Source organism: Amphiura filiformis, chromosome 14 (genome assembly GCF_039555335.1).
Source record: "Amphiura filiformis chromosome 14, Afil_fr2py, whole genome shotgun sequence".
In the NCBI taxonomy this organism is placed as follows: Eukaryota; Metazoa; Echinodermata; class Ophiuroidea; order Amphilepidida; family Amphiuridae; genus Amphiura; species Amphiura filiformis.
In genome coordinates, this window is record NC_092641.1 from 57,640,993 (window position 1) to 57,659,116 (window position 18,124).

The 18,124-nt window shown below is 39.4% G+C and overlaps 1 protein-coding gene across 1 annotated transcript in view; it reads left to right on the forward strand.

The window, feature by feature from the left end:
• The window catches only part of LOC140170354 (uncharacterized), a 142,231-nt gene extending 124,926 nt beyond the window's left edge, over positions 1-17,305 (forward strand). Inside the window, exons 9-11 of the mRNA XM_072193725.1 lie at positions 5,086-5,256; positions 13,112-13,474; positions 14,218-17,305. Of these exons, the coding sequence (XP_072049826.1) occupies positions 5,086-5,256; positions 13,112-13,474; positions 14,218-16,764 (3,081 nt within the window). The 3' untranslated portion in view covers positions 16,765-17,305. The remainder of the gene's footprint in view (positions 1-5,085; positions 5,257-13,111; positions 13,475-14,217) is intronic.
• Positions 17,306-18,124: the final 819 nt, after the last annotated feature.

An 18,124-nucleotide genomic window follows, 5' to 3' on the forward strand; every position in this document is an offset into this window, starting at 1 on the left:
GCATGTGTTTTGTTGGTAGATTTATATGAGGTGGTTCCTTTGATCCTAGAGCTAGTAGTAGTATAAGGCCATGTGAGCAAGCAAAATGAAACAATGTCATAACAATCACTTATGCTCAAACAAGCGTCCAACTTATTTTGTGTAGAGGCTTCTTGTCAATCTGCACAGAACATTCCAAATAATCAGGTTATTGTTGACAGAAACCCATTTTAGAAACCATGTTTGAATATATTCCTGTATTCGCTATGGAATAAACAATATGATTTACATGGGATACTGTACTCCGAGGACAGAATAACCGGCATCCTCTATGATACTACTTATGATGATGAAAAATAAATTTTGTGAATATGGGTCTACATTGTGTTCAATTTGCTTGATTACATTAAGTATTATCATAGCATCATGTGTAGGCTGAATATATATGGTTAATTTTTAGTTGTATGCTATTTGAGTTGAAATCCACACACAGCCTATGGAAGACATGACCTTAATCTCCCACACAGGGGGTGTAGATTTCAAATGGAATTGCCCATTCAGGTAACTCCATTTGAAATATCCACACTCCCTCTGGATCGGATGTCTTCAATAGGGGGTGTATGGATTTGAACTGGAATAGTCCAATAAGGCATGCTTATGCACCTGTCATGCCTGATTACAATAGTTAGATGCATGCATGTTTTATGTGGTGTTTTATAACATTGTGCAACTTTTTTTTTAAGAGTATGGATGATAGTTTTGGTGTATTGTTTTTGTTACGTTTTTATTCAAATCGTTTCCTCAAGCTTTGTATGTTCATATTGTGATTACTATTAGCTGTATATAGTTAGTCACAGCTTTTTGCTGGCTTTATCATGAAATTAGATCATAGTTATTAAAAAGTTGTATTAGTATACTTCAGAGGGCACAACTAGTGGCTTACCCAGAGGTGGTGGGTTCAAACCCTGGCTTACCCAGACTTTAACTCATCATCATGAGGTGGTGGGTTCAAACCCTGGCAATCTTGTTGCACACTCAGTTGACCTCTTCAACTGAATATGATGTGACTGAATTGGCTCAAGCTGCATCAGACCTGCCAAGAAAAGCTATACTCATCTTCTATTACATAGTGGTTGTGTGTACTCTATGGGTGTTAAGTACTAAAATAATTATGTAGTGTATAGTACAGAGTGCTTGGTATATGATGGGTTTAGTTGTAATGTCCTTGCTAGATAATGAAGTGTATGTTGTTATGTTGTTTGTATACTAGCAGTGAGCATTGATGCATGCATTTTATGTGATTTCTGCAGCTGTTTCACAAATGTTTATCGGGATGCATGTTCAATACTTGCATAAAGTTCTGAATCTCAAGAATTCACCTTTGATATAACTTAATATTTTTTGTCAAATATGCTAGTCTAGCTGATCTAGTCTCTCTATATTTTTCTAGGAACAGTGTATGACGGCACAAAATTCAAACATGCATTAATGTGTCTGTTTATGTGATACATTCCAAGCAAAGAAAATCTGTTCCAACCTAAAGCAAGCTTGTTAGAAGTGTCAAATTGCAAATTAAATTAATCATGCCGAATGTAGCACCTTTATGATATGACGGCAAATAATATGTCTTGTTCTGCGTGCATCCATGTACGGTATACCTCTCTTTTTCATGTTGCCAAGAGGTGCGTTACCCATACACAATTGGGCAACTTCCAATTCACCTTGCTTAACTGTCTTCACGCGGGTGTCGACTGCAGACGACAAGTTTCAAATCTTTTTTTAAAATTCAAAAAATTTCAGATATGTAAATTTTTATGACCATATTTGGAATCAGCATGAAAAATGCATTAAAATGAGTACAAACAAGCCTAGTATTGGTTCAGTAGTTCTTAAGATAGCTCTTGATATTTTGAGAAAATATTTCAAAACTTGAACTTTTTCCATTGGAGTGCATGGCTAGCACGCAGAGCATTAAATATGTCTACCTTTGATGGTGCCGGCACACAACATTTGCTTGAATAATGCATTATGTTAATTTGTAAAGATTCTTCAATGTCTTCAATGCACTTAGTACACAAAAGTGTTAATTTGTTAAATTACAGTGTGTTCTATTTTCTGGATTTGTCACTACAAATGTATGTAACCTTTGATTACTTCATTGTTCAGTAGTAAGTGACATACATGTAGAAACATGAGTGAGTGGAGTGAGCGTGCAAGGGAGTGAGTGAGGGAGGAGGTGGTTGAATATGTGAGATAGAGAATAACAGAGGAGAGAGGGGGGGAAAGAGAGGGGATGAAGAGAGAGGGGATGAAGAATAAAGTAATTGGAGTGAGAGTGCAAAAAAGCATTTGAAGGAAGAGGTGATTGAATGTGTGAGCAAGAGTGTGTGGGGAGGAGAGAGGTTTGTGAATAAGAGAGGGGGTAAGATTTGAATAATTGGAGTGAGTGTGCAAGAGAGCGATTGAGGGAAGTGAGTGAATGTGTAGTAGGGGAGGAGATAAATGTGTGAGCAGGAGAGAGGAGGTGATGGAGAGATAGTTAGTGAGGAAAGGAGGGAAGTAGTAAAGAGTGTCGGAAATCAAGTAAACGAGTTTGAGGAGGAAGGGAGATGAGTGAGTTTGTTTTGGCGCCTGGAATTCTAAAATGTCGCCAGCTATTATACCACCTTTTACATAAGGTATGCTTTTGGTTTAACAAAATGGCAACCCTGTATAAAATAAATATCTCTGTTTCTCGCTCTCTAACCCTAGCTAGCTACTTGATATACATCACACAGACAATACCTGGGGCTTGGGATAGATATAGCAAGGCTTTGTATGTATGATTGATGCTATACCAGGTATACAGTGCTATGAGGGGCACTCAATGCTGAATTGCACTACTCAATCCATGCTTTGTAAATCTAAGAGAATCGTATGCATTGCTTTGAATGGAATGGTTAACATAGATCAGGTGATGGGATATTATGCGATATGCAGGCACAATGTACTGAACAATCTCTGTTAGAGAATATAAAATGTAGGGAACAATTTATTTCAGATTTATGTATTGAGATGAGAGAGGAGCTAAGAAACAAAACTAGGTAGAGATAGAAGATGATGAGATTCAAATCTACGAATATGAAATGTTGAGATGCAAATTGCAGTAGATTAGAGACGGATGTATGTCTACTTTAGATCTCGTGTGATTGAAGATATGAGTGAAATCATAAGCGGCAGGTATAAAAACAAATCATAAACTTGTCAATTGGATATGCAAGCAGGCAACAAAAAAGATAGCAGATATATTATTTCAGTAAAACACCTGCCCATGATCAAGTGTGAGAAGGATAAAAATAAGCATCATTGCAAAAGAGGAACAAGATGCTTTTTGATTAATTGTCATTATATTAATAGCAGAGAGTATTTATTATTTAGAAGAATGAAATTAATGATGTAAAACATTGATCAAACTTGATGAATGAATTAATCATATGGATGAATAAGTGCATGGAGGAATGAGTGAAATAAATTAAATGTTATGTCTGGCGGTATATCGACAGTTTCTTATGGTGGGTGGGGGTGTGTGTGTGCGTTTGTAAATGCTGCCAAACGAGGACCTACATATGGATACACACCGTAAAACGAGGACACACCTCCAAACGAGGACGTCCTCGGTTTGAAACTATGACCAGGATGACGTAAATGATGCAAATATGCATACAAGATAGCATATAAGATAGGTCCCCCATAGGCGGTATAGGACGTGTCTCGGTTGGATATTAAGTTGTCTGGTGTGTTTTTTGAGGTCCACGGTGTGTCGATTAAAAACGGGTGTGTAAGTCCTCGGTTTGATCCTCCTAAAGTCAAGGTCCTCGTTTGAAGGTATTTACAAACGGGTGTGTGTGTTAGTATAGTAGTACAAGAAATGGGCTATTCCAGTTGAAATCCATACACCCCTATGGAAGACATGACCAGAATCTCCCATACAAGGGGTTTGGAGTGAACTCCCATCAAGTAATCCCATTTGAAAGACACACTCCCTGTGTGAAAGAATAAGGTCATGTCTTCCATAGGGGGTGTATGGATTTCAACAGGAATAGTCCAATATGATTGTCTAGCAGTTGTCTTATCGCAACTTCACTTTAAACATGTGCAAATATTATTCATGAAGATGAAATACACTATTTTTCATCCTGATGTGGCAGTGACGTCAATGCTTTGAAGCAGCTGTTTCGCAAATGCTTTGAGCGAACGCTAGCGATTTGAGGCTGTGCCCAATGAAATGCGTACTGATCACTGCCACATCAGGTGAAAAAATGGTATAGTTTTAGTCAGCTACTGATTTTAATGTTCTTTCAGAGTGCAACAGTTTCTTTCTTCTTTGGGTTAAGTCAAACTTGGGTTACGGTCACTTTACGTCCCTTCTTGTGTCGGCCTGAGTATACGGTTACTGTAATTTGTGATGAGAGAGTATTTCTTGCTAATATGCATGTATTATCGGATTAAGTCATCTATCATATTTGTAGTGACAAAGTCACAATTTCAGACTTTTGGGACATCAAGGCGAGTGGAGCCTCGCAGTGTACCATCTGTCTCAACACAAGTAAAAGAGTATAGCTATTTCCAATCTTGTGAAGCATGCCATGCATGTCTTATTGATTTTGATGATTTTGATGCATGCTTTGTGTTTTATCATGCTTAGGGTTATAAAGTCACAGGTTCTGAGGTAGTCACTTACTAATCAAGGAACTGGTAAATGTCCCTTCTCTTTCAGCCCTAAAGTATAAAAACATTGCTATTTGTTGTGGGATAGACTTTTACGACGGGAGTTCATAACAGTTTGTAAGTTTTTTAGTGTGTTTGCTGTCAGACACGTTTGGAACTGTCAAACTTTCAACAGGAGTGGCTCTGACTTCTTCAGGACAAAGTACTTAAGAATGACACATAGGCCACCTCTTGCCTATTGATGGCACTGAAAAGAGCTGTTCACTGAAGACTGCTCCTTGTCAACAGAGAATAAGCAGACCTCATTATCTGCTAATGTAAAGTTGCTATTTCTGATGTTGTGATGCATGTTGTGCATGTTTTATTGTATTTGGTGCTTTTGTGTTTTGCCATGCTTAGGCTGATGAGACCACAGGTACAGAGACTGTTGCTGCCACAGAAGAAGCGCCAGCTGAAGAAGAGAAACCAAAGGAAGATGAGCCTGCTGCAGCTGAAGAAGAGACACCTAAAGAAGAAGAGAAGCCATCTGAGGAAGAGACGCCTGCTGCTGAGGAAACACCTGTTGAAGAGGTTGGCAATCTTATTTGTGTTTGATACTAACCTGCTTGTAATTTTACTAATGCCATGATTTCTTTGTTTAACAGGATCATGTATTATGCTGGAAGCAGTACGTGCCAGTTTGTATTTGCATTAACTACAGTGATACTTCAGGGTCTGTTGATCTTCAGGGTCTGCTGTATTTTGGAAGTCTTTTTAGATCTTTTGAAGCTTAATATTAGCAGAAATGAAAAGTAAATGTCACACCTGTTATTAATATCCTTACATTTTATAAGATAAAAATTCTTATGATCTTATAAGCAGGTCTTTGAGTAAATTAAAAGATCAAATATGAAGAGATGAATTGAAATTATCGGTACAATTACCGAATAGGGTGCAACTTGCTAGACTTGAGTCCAGTCCTCATGTACAGAGTTTAGGGTTAGGGTTTAGGGTTGGGGTAGGGCAGTCTTGTAATAAGACTAGTAGAGTTGCACCCTATTCAGCAATCGCTCCAAATTATCTGTGTTAACCATATGATCATAACCATCGAGCAGCATGGCCTAGCGGTTAAGTTCTTTGACCCTGGTGCAAAAGGTCCCGGGTTCCTGGTGGAGGCAAAATTAATATCAACATTTATTTTTAGTTCTTCCCATTACTGCATTTGAAATATGGGGCAAGTGCAGTGAATGACAAAGACCTCGCAGTCAGTTCCGATCAAGGTAATGCCTGGTTTTCTATATACACCTTACCCAAGGCATCATGTGAGAAATGAAAAACATAAGACCAAAAGAATAATTTTTGCAATATTTTACACTTTCTTTTGAGGTGCACTCAATAAAATTATTGTGTCAGAATAAAATACTTTTTTCCTTGGAACTCTTCAAATAGGTCATAAGAGCTTTGTTGATGATATATCATTCATTCATTAAAGCTTTAAGTGGAAATTTTTGCGCGATAGATTTTTGCCAAATATTCCCTTGTTTTTTAGATTTTTAAATTTGCGAGTTTCCTTACATTGACCTATACACAGAAGTATTTGCTTATTGTCATTTTTGCGGGAGCAGTTTGAAACTCAAAAAGTGTGAAAATAAACATGCTGCAAACATTTCCACTTTAACACTCTTTTAAAATTCTCAGCATTGAAATTCATGGTTGAAGTAGCCAGATTTGTGGTGTTCAAAACTGCCTTTGAGAATGATCTAATGTGTGTAGAATAACTATTAAAGTCTTTCTCGCTTTAAAATTCAGGAGAAGTTATGATTCAATCAGAAAGGTTGTTGTCCATGCAACCACCTGCCATGCTGAGATATATAGTTCATATAGACAGACAGGTGATGGATCACTTTGATGGATCACCAGATCACTAAAGATTAAAAAACATTGTATTGTATCTCATCTCATTGCCGTAGGAATACATTAAACCTAAGCCAAGGGGCAATGCAAAGTCTTATTCAGGAAATTGAGGCACTTCCCCTATTGTGGAGGAACTATGCTATCGTAGCCTAATTTGACATTATAATTTAAATGTCAGTTGATGTCATTCAGGCATATTTTGTGTTTTTTTTGTTTAAATTTTAATAGAATGACAGATTTATTGATGTAGGTTGAGGATGACTGACTGAGTAAGTCCTTCTTTTATGGATTGTCGCTATGTCCTACAAATGCTAAGATTATTCCTATCTAAGTGATAGCAAATTGATCTCCCAATCTAAAGGTCCGTTCATACTACGCTGCAATTGCTTTGCGGTGTGGTGCGTTACAGATATATCAATTACTTTTTGCAGCAACTTGTCGCATTTCCTAGTTTAAATGTTTTTAACTTTATTGTGATACCACGATGCAGTGTGGCAATGCACCGCAAAGCAAGAACGGACCTTAAGAGTGTATGAATCCTAAAAGTGATAGCAAATAAGCGCACCATCTCAATGAACTCAAATATGACACTTGCAGCTCTGTAGGTTCTTATGATTGTTTAGTTTAGGTTTTAGTGTTTATTTCCATCATATTTTGACACACAATACTAGTCAAGAAGCGCAAAGCTGTGTTTAGAATGTGATATTTTAAATCCTCAGCAGACACTACATCGAGACTAATGTAGACATTTTCATACAACTACTGACTGTGAATTTAGGACACAAGTCATTAAACGTTCCAAAGCTAATATAGATATTTTCATATGACTACTGTGAATTTGGAACATGTGTCATAAACAGGGACAGGCGATTTGCGCGGAAAAAAATAGCAAATTGCGCGGAACTCTTTTTTCAGTGCAAATCATGTATCCCTGCCCATAGGAAAAAAATTAGCGAATTGCGCGGAAAAAAAGTTCCGCGCAAAACGCCTGTCCCTGGTCATAAACCTTTCCAAAGCTAATAGCCCCATCATAATGCTGACAAAGTGTTGAACCAACAGAGCATTCAATGCCACTACAGTATAGAGAAGTTAAATCAAGGGTGCATGTAATACCAAGGTTGGCTGAATTAAACCAATTATATTGCTCAACATAACCGCTTATATAATGGGTTTTACAGTTCTGTAGGGTTATGGTTCTTGAGTTTAAGCCAAAATGCCTCTTTTATTATCTTAATATTTTGACACTCATTGTGCTGAGAATGTGATATTGTGAATAACATCAAGACTACATTATGTGACATGATCAAGGGGAATGAGGAAACTGAAATCCCACTTTCTTTACCAATATCTTAAAAGCAATATTAGCGACATCCGACTCATTTCCTTTGATCGTGTCACAATGTACATTCAGATATTGTTACTTTGAAACAAACTCCATAAAACTTAGTTCCAATTTTAGCTAAAAGTTCCATCTTCAGATCCTAATGCTGATAACCTGTGAAACCAACAAGGCATTCAATGTCTCCATATTATGGATAAGTTAATTCAGTGGCTCTGGAGATCACATGGTTGATTTAATTATGTAAACCAATTATAATGCTTAATGAATGCCACAACTTAACTCAATCACTGATAGGCGACTTGACAAAATCACACATCAGCTATTTTATTATTTCGTCTCAAATTCCCCGCGCGCATTAGTAAAATAACCCACTTTTTGCGCGTTATTCCCGCTGGCGTTTAGTAAATTTCATTTTTTCCCGTTGTTTTTATTTTTTCCCAAATTTGCCACAAAAAAATCTCACTTCTGACATTGTCAGACATAAAAATAGCCCTTGTAGTAATTCTCAATAAAATCCTTTAAAAATTTAAAGTAAAAAAAATGAACCTACAAAAAAAACGTATTCCGCATTAAGGTTTCCAATTTAGGAAGGTCTTTGAGACAAACTATTTAATTAAGCTGGCCTAGTCACATTTCCTGAATCTTGTATAAAGTGGCACTTGAAATATTGTTTCAACATTTTCGACAAACATCAATTTATAGACACAAGTAACACCCAGAGGCTATTTAATTATGACTAAAATGTGCATATTTGTACTAATTATTATATTAATACTAATTTAGTTCAATTTTTTTATGGTGTAGCATTTGCATAAAGTAATCTCACTTGAGTTACATACAGATGTTTAACTTAATTGGTGTGGGTCGATTAGCAAAGGTGATTCACAAATTTCATCTTTGCATACATCTTTTGTCAGTGAAATTAATGAATTTAAAGTATCATGAAATGTAAATGTAAGTTTGGGATGACGTTTATAAGCTTAAACTTGGAGCAAGAAAATGGGTAGAAATGGGAAAGTGCACTCGCCAATAATTGTCAATTATTAAAATTGTGATTTTGTTTTAAAATATGAATAAAGATTAACATGCATGTAAATGGAAATAGGTGAAATGCAGTTTTGCTTGAGCTTCAACGAGGGCAATTAATTTCTAGCCAAAATGCACACCTCAAATTCATAAAGAGTAATAATACTCTGCCCGTAATAATTGCTAGCAATGATTTTGCAATTTGCAATGTCTGTGAGACCATACCATGCAGAGTAACAGTTTGTTGTAGTTCACCTGTATGTTTACAAGGTTTGTTTTAATGCAAATTTAAAGTATAATATTTTTTTTCATATACAGTAGTATACACTTGTAAAAGAATGTAAAACAATTCTTTTTGAAGGTTCATAACACTAATAGCTTTCCATAGACTTTACTTACAAAAAAGAAGTTCGCGTTGCCAGCCATAAGTAGAGTCGCCTTCAACTGTGAAATACAAATGTTTATATCAGAACAGAATTCTGCATAACATACCTGAAAATGACTCCGGATTTTAGATCTACTTTTTGAGAAAATTATATTTCTGCGTGTTAACATCTGATTGCTAACCCCGTTTTGACCTTGAGTTCATGTGCACATAAACATCACTCAAATTTTTGTGTTTTTTGTTTATCCAAATTTGAAGAGTTTCATAAGTTTTAGTAAAACACAATTTTCAACACTAAAATTACTAATTGTACTGATTTTCCAAAGATGGTTTCACCGTTTCACAGGTGGATTTGGTGGTATGAACCCTAAGGGAAGTGTGTTCAGTTGAACCCATCGTTTGTAAGAATATATGGATTTTAATCTTTCCTTGAAACTCTGCCTCTCTTGTTTCTAACAATGTTAATAAAGTCACCCAATAATGACTGTAGGTATCTTATAACATAGTTTGATATAAGATACCTCAACACTGGCCTTGTCTTACCCCACACAATCATCATATCTGATAGTGACACAATTCTTGCATGTAATAACCCAGGGCTATAGTTAGTTGCATTCACATGTTAAGCTGATTTGATGTAGGCCAGTCACCTGACGAAGCAATCCTTCTTCTTACCTTATATAATTGCACCTGGCTGTTCACATATGTGCAGCATCGTTTGAAACCAGTACATTTGGGCCACTTTTTGGGCTATTCCAGTTGAAATCCATACACCCCGTGGAAGACATGACCTTAATCTTACACACAGGGGTTGTAGATTTCAAATGGAGTCACCCATTCAAGTAATCCCATAAAATTCACACTCCCTGTGTGGAAGATAAAGGTCATATCTTCTACATCGGGTGTATGAATTTTAACTGGAATAGCCCATTGCATGTAGTAACCCTTGTGTTATCTACATGTATCTTCTTCCATATTAGTTCCTCCCTCATATGTATGAGAATTATCACACTGCGTACAGACAAGCTGTATTTATTTTTTACTCTGGAACCTAGAGTAGATGAGTATATTTTTGAAGTACAGTGAACAGTACCGGGATGATCCCCTGCTCTTTTCGAATAGCCTGTGATGTTCTTTTATGTGCACACTGCATTAATGTGAGAAAATACATGTACACAGGACCAACGGCTTAGGCCCTGTATTCATAGGCTGTTCCCTTGTGGCGTGTGCCCTTGTTCCGTGTTCACTTGTTCCCATGTAACCTGCCACACAGACAACCGATGGATACGGCCACTAAGCAAAACAAAGGTTTGTTGTCTGTGTGGCAGGTCACATGGGAACAAGTGAACACGGAACAAGGGTACACGCCACAAGGGAACACCCTATGGATACAGGGCCTAAGGCCTCGTATCCATAGGCTGTTCCCTTGTGGCGTGTACCCTTGTTCCGTGCTTACTTTTCCCCATGTAACCTGCCACACAGACAACAAACCTTTGTTTTGCTTAGTGGCCGTATCCATAGGCTGTCTGTGTGGCAGGTCACATGGGAAAAAGTAAACACGGAACAAGGGCACACGCCACAAGGGAACAGCCTATGAATACGAGGCCTAAGTGCCCTCCGAAGCACTAAACAAGTAGAGTGAAGTGCCTTGCTCAAGGACACAAAGAGCCAGCTGAGCTCAAGTGGACCCACTCAGATTTCGAACCTGGGACCCTTGGATTCACAGTCCAACGCCTTAACTGCTCAGCCACGCTCCCCTCTATCACATGATAGGGTTATCTATCATATGATAACACAGATTTAATGTGGGACATAGTGGGTGTATGGATTTCAAGTGGAATAACCCAAAAAGTTCTGGTCATTTTCATGCTGCTTTTCAGGCTTTTTGTCAAAAGTGGGCTTTCATCCCCGTATATGACATGCTTTTGAGAATTATGTGAGAAGCACACTACATAAAAAAACCTGAATACTTGAAGATTTGAAACATAATACAGCAACCGTCCACTTAACTGCTCACTTGTAGGCAAAGTTGCAAACTTTCCCTAATTTTTGCAGCCAAATCTGAGCTACTATGTAATAACATAGTAATTTTTTTGCACTTCATTTTTCTGAACTGATTTTATGTTAGATGTTGCTTGCACACATGCCAGCAACCCGAATACTTTGGGCGACTTCACACGAGACGTGAGATCTGCATCAATGTGAATTCAAGCAGATCAATGTGGACTTCTCTTGTGCGAGCAGATGACATTGCGACATGAGGGCCCTGCAACACCCCCCGCGGGTGCACTCACTAAAAATGGGTGTCGGGGGATGTTCGGCTACATTGACCACTATTTTTCAACTCCCTCTCACGCAATGACCCCCTTTTTTGCTTTACTGAACTCCCTCTCACCCAATGACCCCCTTTTTTGTTTTCCTGTCACCAAAAGACCCCCCTTTTTCTGATAATCTCACTGAATGACCCTGTTTTTTTCATTATTTTTTCTTCACATTTTTCAAAAATGTCAACATTTATATTTTGACCAAAACTTTAGATTTAGTAGATTGACCACTTACAAGTAAGGCATAAAGGTGCTCACTATGCGCACAATTATTTCTGAGATGCGGATCACAGTGCACATGTAGACCGTTGCTTATGCAGATCATTTAAGTGCAAATTAATGCGGATTTTACCTGCATGTGGAGTGGCCCATCGTTGAGATCAGGCTTGACCATCTTAGCTAGCTGGCAGGCATGTTGACACCCCAGTAATGTATGAGACACCTCAACCATCTTGACTGGATTCAAGGATTATACCACTTATTATAATCTCATCCTACTGTATATACATGTAGGGCATTTTTCCTGTCAACCTCTGCCTGTAATATTTCTAACCATTTTCAAATTTGATATATTTCAGCACTGCAGACTTTCCTTGTATGTTATCTGTTACTCTGTAGCCACATTTACATCATAATATAGGGCTAACTAAATATTTACAAATGTCATTGATGCAAATGTTTCTTCATTATTGTTATAATAACAGGAACGATCCATTGGCAGTGAGAAAACTTGATATGTATAACACTAAATAACATTATTGACAGCCAATTCAGTATCCAAGTTATGTACGTAATGTTGCTCTGGTGCCAGAAACAAATTTGTTTTTGATTTTTGGATCGACCGTATATGCTGCTTCAATGCTTGTTATTAATGAACTATCTACTAATTAACGCTAAATTCATATTGGACAATATCACTACATGTATCACAATTAATGATAGTAAATTAATTGATTTCATAAATAATAGGGATCGACCAAGCATCGATGGACGACGATGATCGATCAAAAGATCGAACTAATTTGTTTCTTTTGCCTATGTCAACAAGATCACACACTAGAGTAATGAACCAGGATCGAAACAATATCCACACAAAGTATATGACACTCGAAAGCATACCAAAATAGCATGATCAGGTAACCAAGAGAATTACGTAACAACTTAGATGCTGAATTGGTGTTAGTGATAAGAAACTTGTTTCATGTCTGTTTCACATAGATCCTATGTACATTTTTGAACAGTACCTATTCAGTTTGATTCAATCCGAAAAGCTTGATATTAAATTGAAATCAGACTTGGTGACATTCACAACTTGTGTATGTATATATATCTAATATTAATCTTGTTCCTGTGATGTCACACTCTTTGTCATACCGTCATACACATGACTTGTTCACCTTGATGTCAATCATGTTACACTCTTTGCACATTGTCTTTGTTCTCCACACATGTTAGCCCCCTGCACCTGAGCCCTCTGAACCCACACCTGCTACTGAGCCACAGCCTCAGCAATCAGAAGAGACTCAAGAACCTTCTGATACAACAACTGCACCAGCACAACCTACTCCAGAGGTAGCAGAAGCTGCTCCAGAGGTAGCAGAAGCTGCTCCAGTGGTAGCAGAAGCTGCAGAAAGTCAAGAGACTCCTGCTGCATCTACTGAAGAGCCTGCTGTTTCAGAAGCCCCATCTGAGCCAGAAGAAGCATCCAAGACACCTCCAGAAACTCCCGCTGAACCAGAAGAAGCCCCTAAGGCAGCAGCTGTGGAAGCTGTTAAAGGTGACGTGGCTGATGAAAGACAGAGTGAAGTAGTATTAGAGGTAGGACATGCATGCCCTAGTTACCACATGCAGGTCAACAACAACAAATAGCTCAAGTCATTCACTAGATTTTTAGGTGTTCCATGTTAACACTGACCTCACATTAGATCTAGTACCATGATTGTAAGAATTGTAGCACTTATTAGGCATAATTTGCCATAGTTTCATGAAATAATTTCCTTCAATGATAAATGATACAATTAATTTGCCCATTTCATTCCCACTCACCTTTGTATAATGTAACATTCATTTCTATCTAATACTTTGTCTTATCTTGAGCTATTCCAGTTAAAATTCATACTACCCCTGTGGAAGATTTTGGAAATGTCTTCCACAAGGGGAGTAATCGTTTTCAAATGTAATTGGTCAGGGTTAATCATTTTGAAACCCATACTCCCCTGGCTTAACCTATATCTTCCACAACTGGAGTGAGTATTTCAAATGGAAGTTACCCAATTGTCTATTCTATTTGAAACCCATACTCCTACTGTATGCACTTACGATCGTCGTGATGAGAAAATCACTGAATGGGCCTTTAATCATCCACACAGGGTGTGTAGATTTCAAATGGAGCCACATATTCAGATAACTCAATTTGCAATTCACGCTCCCTCTGTGGAAGATAAAGGTCACATCTTCCATAGGGGTTGTATGGATTTCAACTGGAATACCCCATTTATGCATCTATCTTTCTATTTTGTAGTGTTCTTTTTTTCTTTTCTTTGCTTTATCTCAATCACCAGTCCACAAGCACTGCACCTGAGGCTCAATTGTCCTTGCTAATTGAAAGACCCCTAGCCATAGAATCTGCAGAACCACAACAACCGGTTGCTATACCTGTTGTAGAACCAGAGCTACCTGTAGCAGAAAAAGAGCCCACAGATCATGAACCTCATGTAGCACAACAAGAACCTGCTGCAGAACCTTCTGTCGTAGAAATAGAACCCACTATAGAACCTGAACCTGCTGCAGTACAAGAGTCTGCTGCAGAGGCCGAAATAGCTGCAGAATCTGAATCGGCTGCAGAGCCTGTAGTAGAACAACCGCCTGCACAACCTGAAGATGTAGTTGCAGAATCTGATCTAGCTGCAGAACCTACTGCAGAGCCAGAACCTGCTGCAGAAACACAACCTTCAAAACCAGAACTTGTAGAACCAGAACAGCCTGTTGCAGAGCCTGAACCAGCAGTTGAACCAGAACCTGTTGCAGAGCCAGAACAGCCTGCAGCGGAAGCAGAACAGCCTGTTACTGTATCAGTACAGCATATTGCAGAGCCAGAACAACCTGCAGCAGAACCAGAACAACCTGCAGCAGAACCAGAACAACCTGCTGCAGAACCAGAACCTGCTGCAGAACCACAACAACCTGCTGCAGAACCACAACAACCTGCTGCAGAACCAGAACCTGCTGCAGAACCACAACAACCTGCTGCTGAACCAGAACAGCCTGCTGCAGAACCAGAACAGCCCGCTGCAGAACTAGAACAGCCTGCTGCAGAACCAGAACAGCCTGCTGCAGAGCCAGAACCTGCTGCAGAACCAGAACAGCCTGCTGCAGAACCAGAACAGCCTGCTGCAGAACCAGAACAGCCTGCTGCAGAACCAGAACAGCCTGCTGCAGAATCAGAACAGCCTGCTGCAGAATCAGAACAGCCCGCTGCAGAACCAGAACAGCCCGCTGCAGAACCAGAACAGCCCGCTGCAGAACCAGAACAGCCTGCTGCAGAACCAGAACAGCCTGCTGCAGAACCAGAAGAACCAGAACAGCCTGCTGCAGAACCTGAACAACCTGCTGCAGGGCCAGAACCTGCCGCAGAACCAGAACAGCCTGCTGCAGAACCAGAACAGCCTGCTACAGAACCAGAACAGCCTGCTGCAGAACCAGAACCTGCTGCAGAACCAGAACAACCTGCTGCAGAACTAGAACAGCCTGCTGCAAAACCAGAACAGCCCGCTGCAGAACAGCCCGCTGCAGAACCAGAACAGCCTGCTGCAGAACCAGAACAGCCCGCTGCAGAACCAGAACAGCCCGCTGCAGAACCAGAACAACCCGCTGCAGAACCAGAACAACCTGCTCCAGAACCAGAACCGACTGCTGCAGAACCAGAACAGCCTGCTGCAGAACCAGAACAACCTGCTGCAGAACCAGAACAGCCTGCTGCAGAATCAGAACAGCCTGCTCCAGAACCAGAACAGCCTGCTGCAGAACCAGAACAACCTGCTGCAGAACCAGAACAGCCTGCTGCAGAACCAGAACAGCCTGCTGCAGAACCAGAACAGCCCGCTGCAGAACCAGAACAGCCTGCTGCAGAACCAGAACAGTCTGCTGCAGAACCTGAACAACCTGCTGCAGAACCAAAACAACCTGCTGCAGAACCAGAACAGCCTGCTGCAGAACCAGAACAGCCCGCTGCAGAACCAGAACAGCCCGCTGCAGAACCAGAACAACCCGCTCCAGAACCAGAACCGATTGCTGCAGAACCAGAACAATCTGCTGCAGAACCGCAACAGCCTGTTGCAGAACCAGAACAGCCTGCTGCAGAACCAGAACAGCCTGCTGCAGAACCAGAACAGCCTGATGCAGAACCAGAACAGCCCGCTGCAGAACCAGAACAGCCTGCTGCAGAACCAGAACAGTCTGCTGCAGAACCAGCACAACCTGCAGCAGAACCTGAACAACCTGCTGTAGAACCTGCTGTAGAACCAGAACAGCCTGCTGCAGAACCTGAACAACCTGATCAAACTTTGGAAGCAACACCCACTGCAGAACAACCTGCTGTGGAACTAGACCTAGCTGCAAAATCGGAACAGTCTGCTGCTATACTTGATAATTCTGAACCAGATCGGCGTTCATCAGCTTCTGCGAGTACATCGACAAAAGATGAAGATGAACAGGATAGTTTTCGTGGTTGTAAGGAAGACCAGAACAAATCCGAAGCCAAGTCTGAAGAGCAAAGCCCTCCTAGCTCTGAAGCAACTGAGCCATCCCAGCCCTCAAGAGAGTCTAATGATCCTGCACAAGAAAAGCATGGGGAAGGTGAAGATGGATCAAGCCAATCTGCCTCAATTGAACCCACACAAGATAACACATGTACCCAAGGAGCACCATCATCTGAGCCCAATGAGCCACTTTGTAACGACGGAGTACAGCCAACCAATGAGCAAAGACATAGTGACGTGGAGCAAGAACAGCCAGGAGATGACGGACGCCAACAGGTGGAAATCAACAAGGAAGCCTCTGCCACAGAATCAAAAGCAGGCAGCGCAGAGGTCGTTAGTGAGGAGGCTTAGTAAAAAAATGGAGAGTAAACTTTCAAAAGACTAACTAAAATTTTATCTTTAAAGCACAAACAGTGTAAGGATAATGCTATTTTATTTATTTGTATCATGGAAAAACAAACTGTTATGGATACTTCTCTCTTGTTTAGCTATTTGCCATTCTGGACAATTAATAATTGACTGAAATATGTAAACTATCAGTGCAGACTTAATTAAAACTTTGTAACTTCTGTTTTGTTTAAAAACATCTGAGTTTATCTACTAATCAAGGTGAAGTAATATTTAAAAAAAAATAGAAAACGTAAAATCATAGCCTGTTAAAAAATGTTAAGTATAAAGAAATCACTGCTGTATGAATGAAGCATGTACAACTCATTGTGATATTTGAGAATCAGTATTCTTTTTAATTGAATATAAGTGATCATTGGATTATGATCAAGAACAAAATTTTAAAACATTTATTTTCAGTGGATAACAAGCATGTTGGGGTGAGTGTGTGTGTGCATTTTATGTAGTTTATTGCAGAGCAATAAATATATTTATTTGATCTTAAGGATTGTAAGTTTGCGTCTTTATTAAGGACATAATTGCTACAATTGTTAGGCCTGTAGAATTGTTGAACCCCAAGAATACAATGTAGTTTTCAAGATTTTTTTAGTTTGAAGTTCAACTTCATCCGGCAAAGTTTTTGATTGGGTAAAATCCAATCTTGCTTTTGTTTTACCGGCTTTCATTTTTGAAAAGTGATGCGAGTTTAGCACTTGTTCAGTGCCTGTATGGGACCATGACAACCCCTCTCTGAAAAAATAAAATGTGTGCAGCTTACATGCAGGAAAAAAAATCTTTTTTTTTTGGTAGTCTTAGGAAAGGGGTGTTAAATTGGGTTGAATATGGTATGTTAAATATAATGAACCTGAATTATGCATCACAGTCACTTAGAATTAAAATTAGACCAGAGAATGTGCTATTCTAGTTGTAATCCACACTACCCCTGTGGAAGATTTTGGAAATGTCTTCCCACAGAGGGAGTATTATGGTTTTACCTATATCTTCCACAACTGGGGTGAGTATTAGAAATTGAAGTTACCCAACTGTCTCTTGTTTTCAAAATTCATACTCCCTCTGTGGAAGACTTGAGCTAAATCTTCCACAGGGGTAGTGTGGATTTTAATAGGAATAGCCCAATGGGGTAGTTTGTTGATGGGGATCAGTTGCATAGATGGGGAGGGATTAGATAGCCAGGCAAACCAGAGTGGTAGTCATCTGATGATGGTAGAGCAGGGTCAACTAGGATTGTCTGATAGAGGTAGGCATATAGGCACAATATATCAATTGAATTCATTTAATGCACTGTTTGGATGGATTGTTTCTT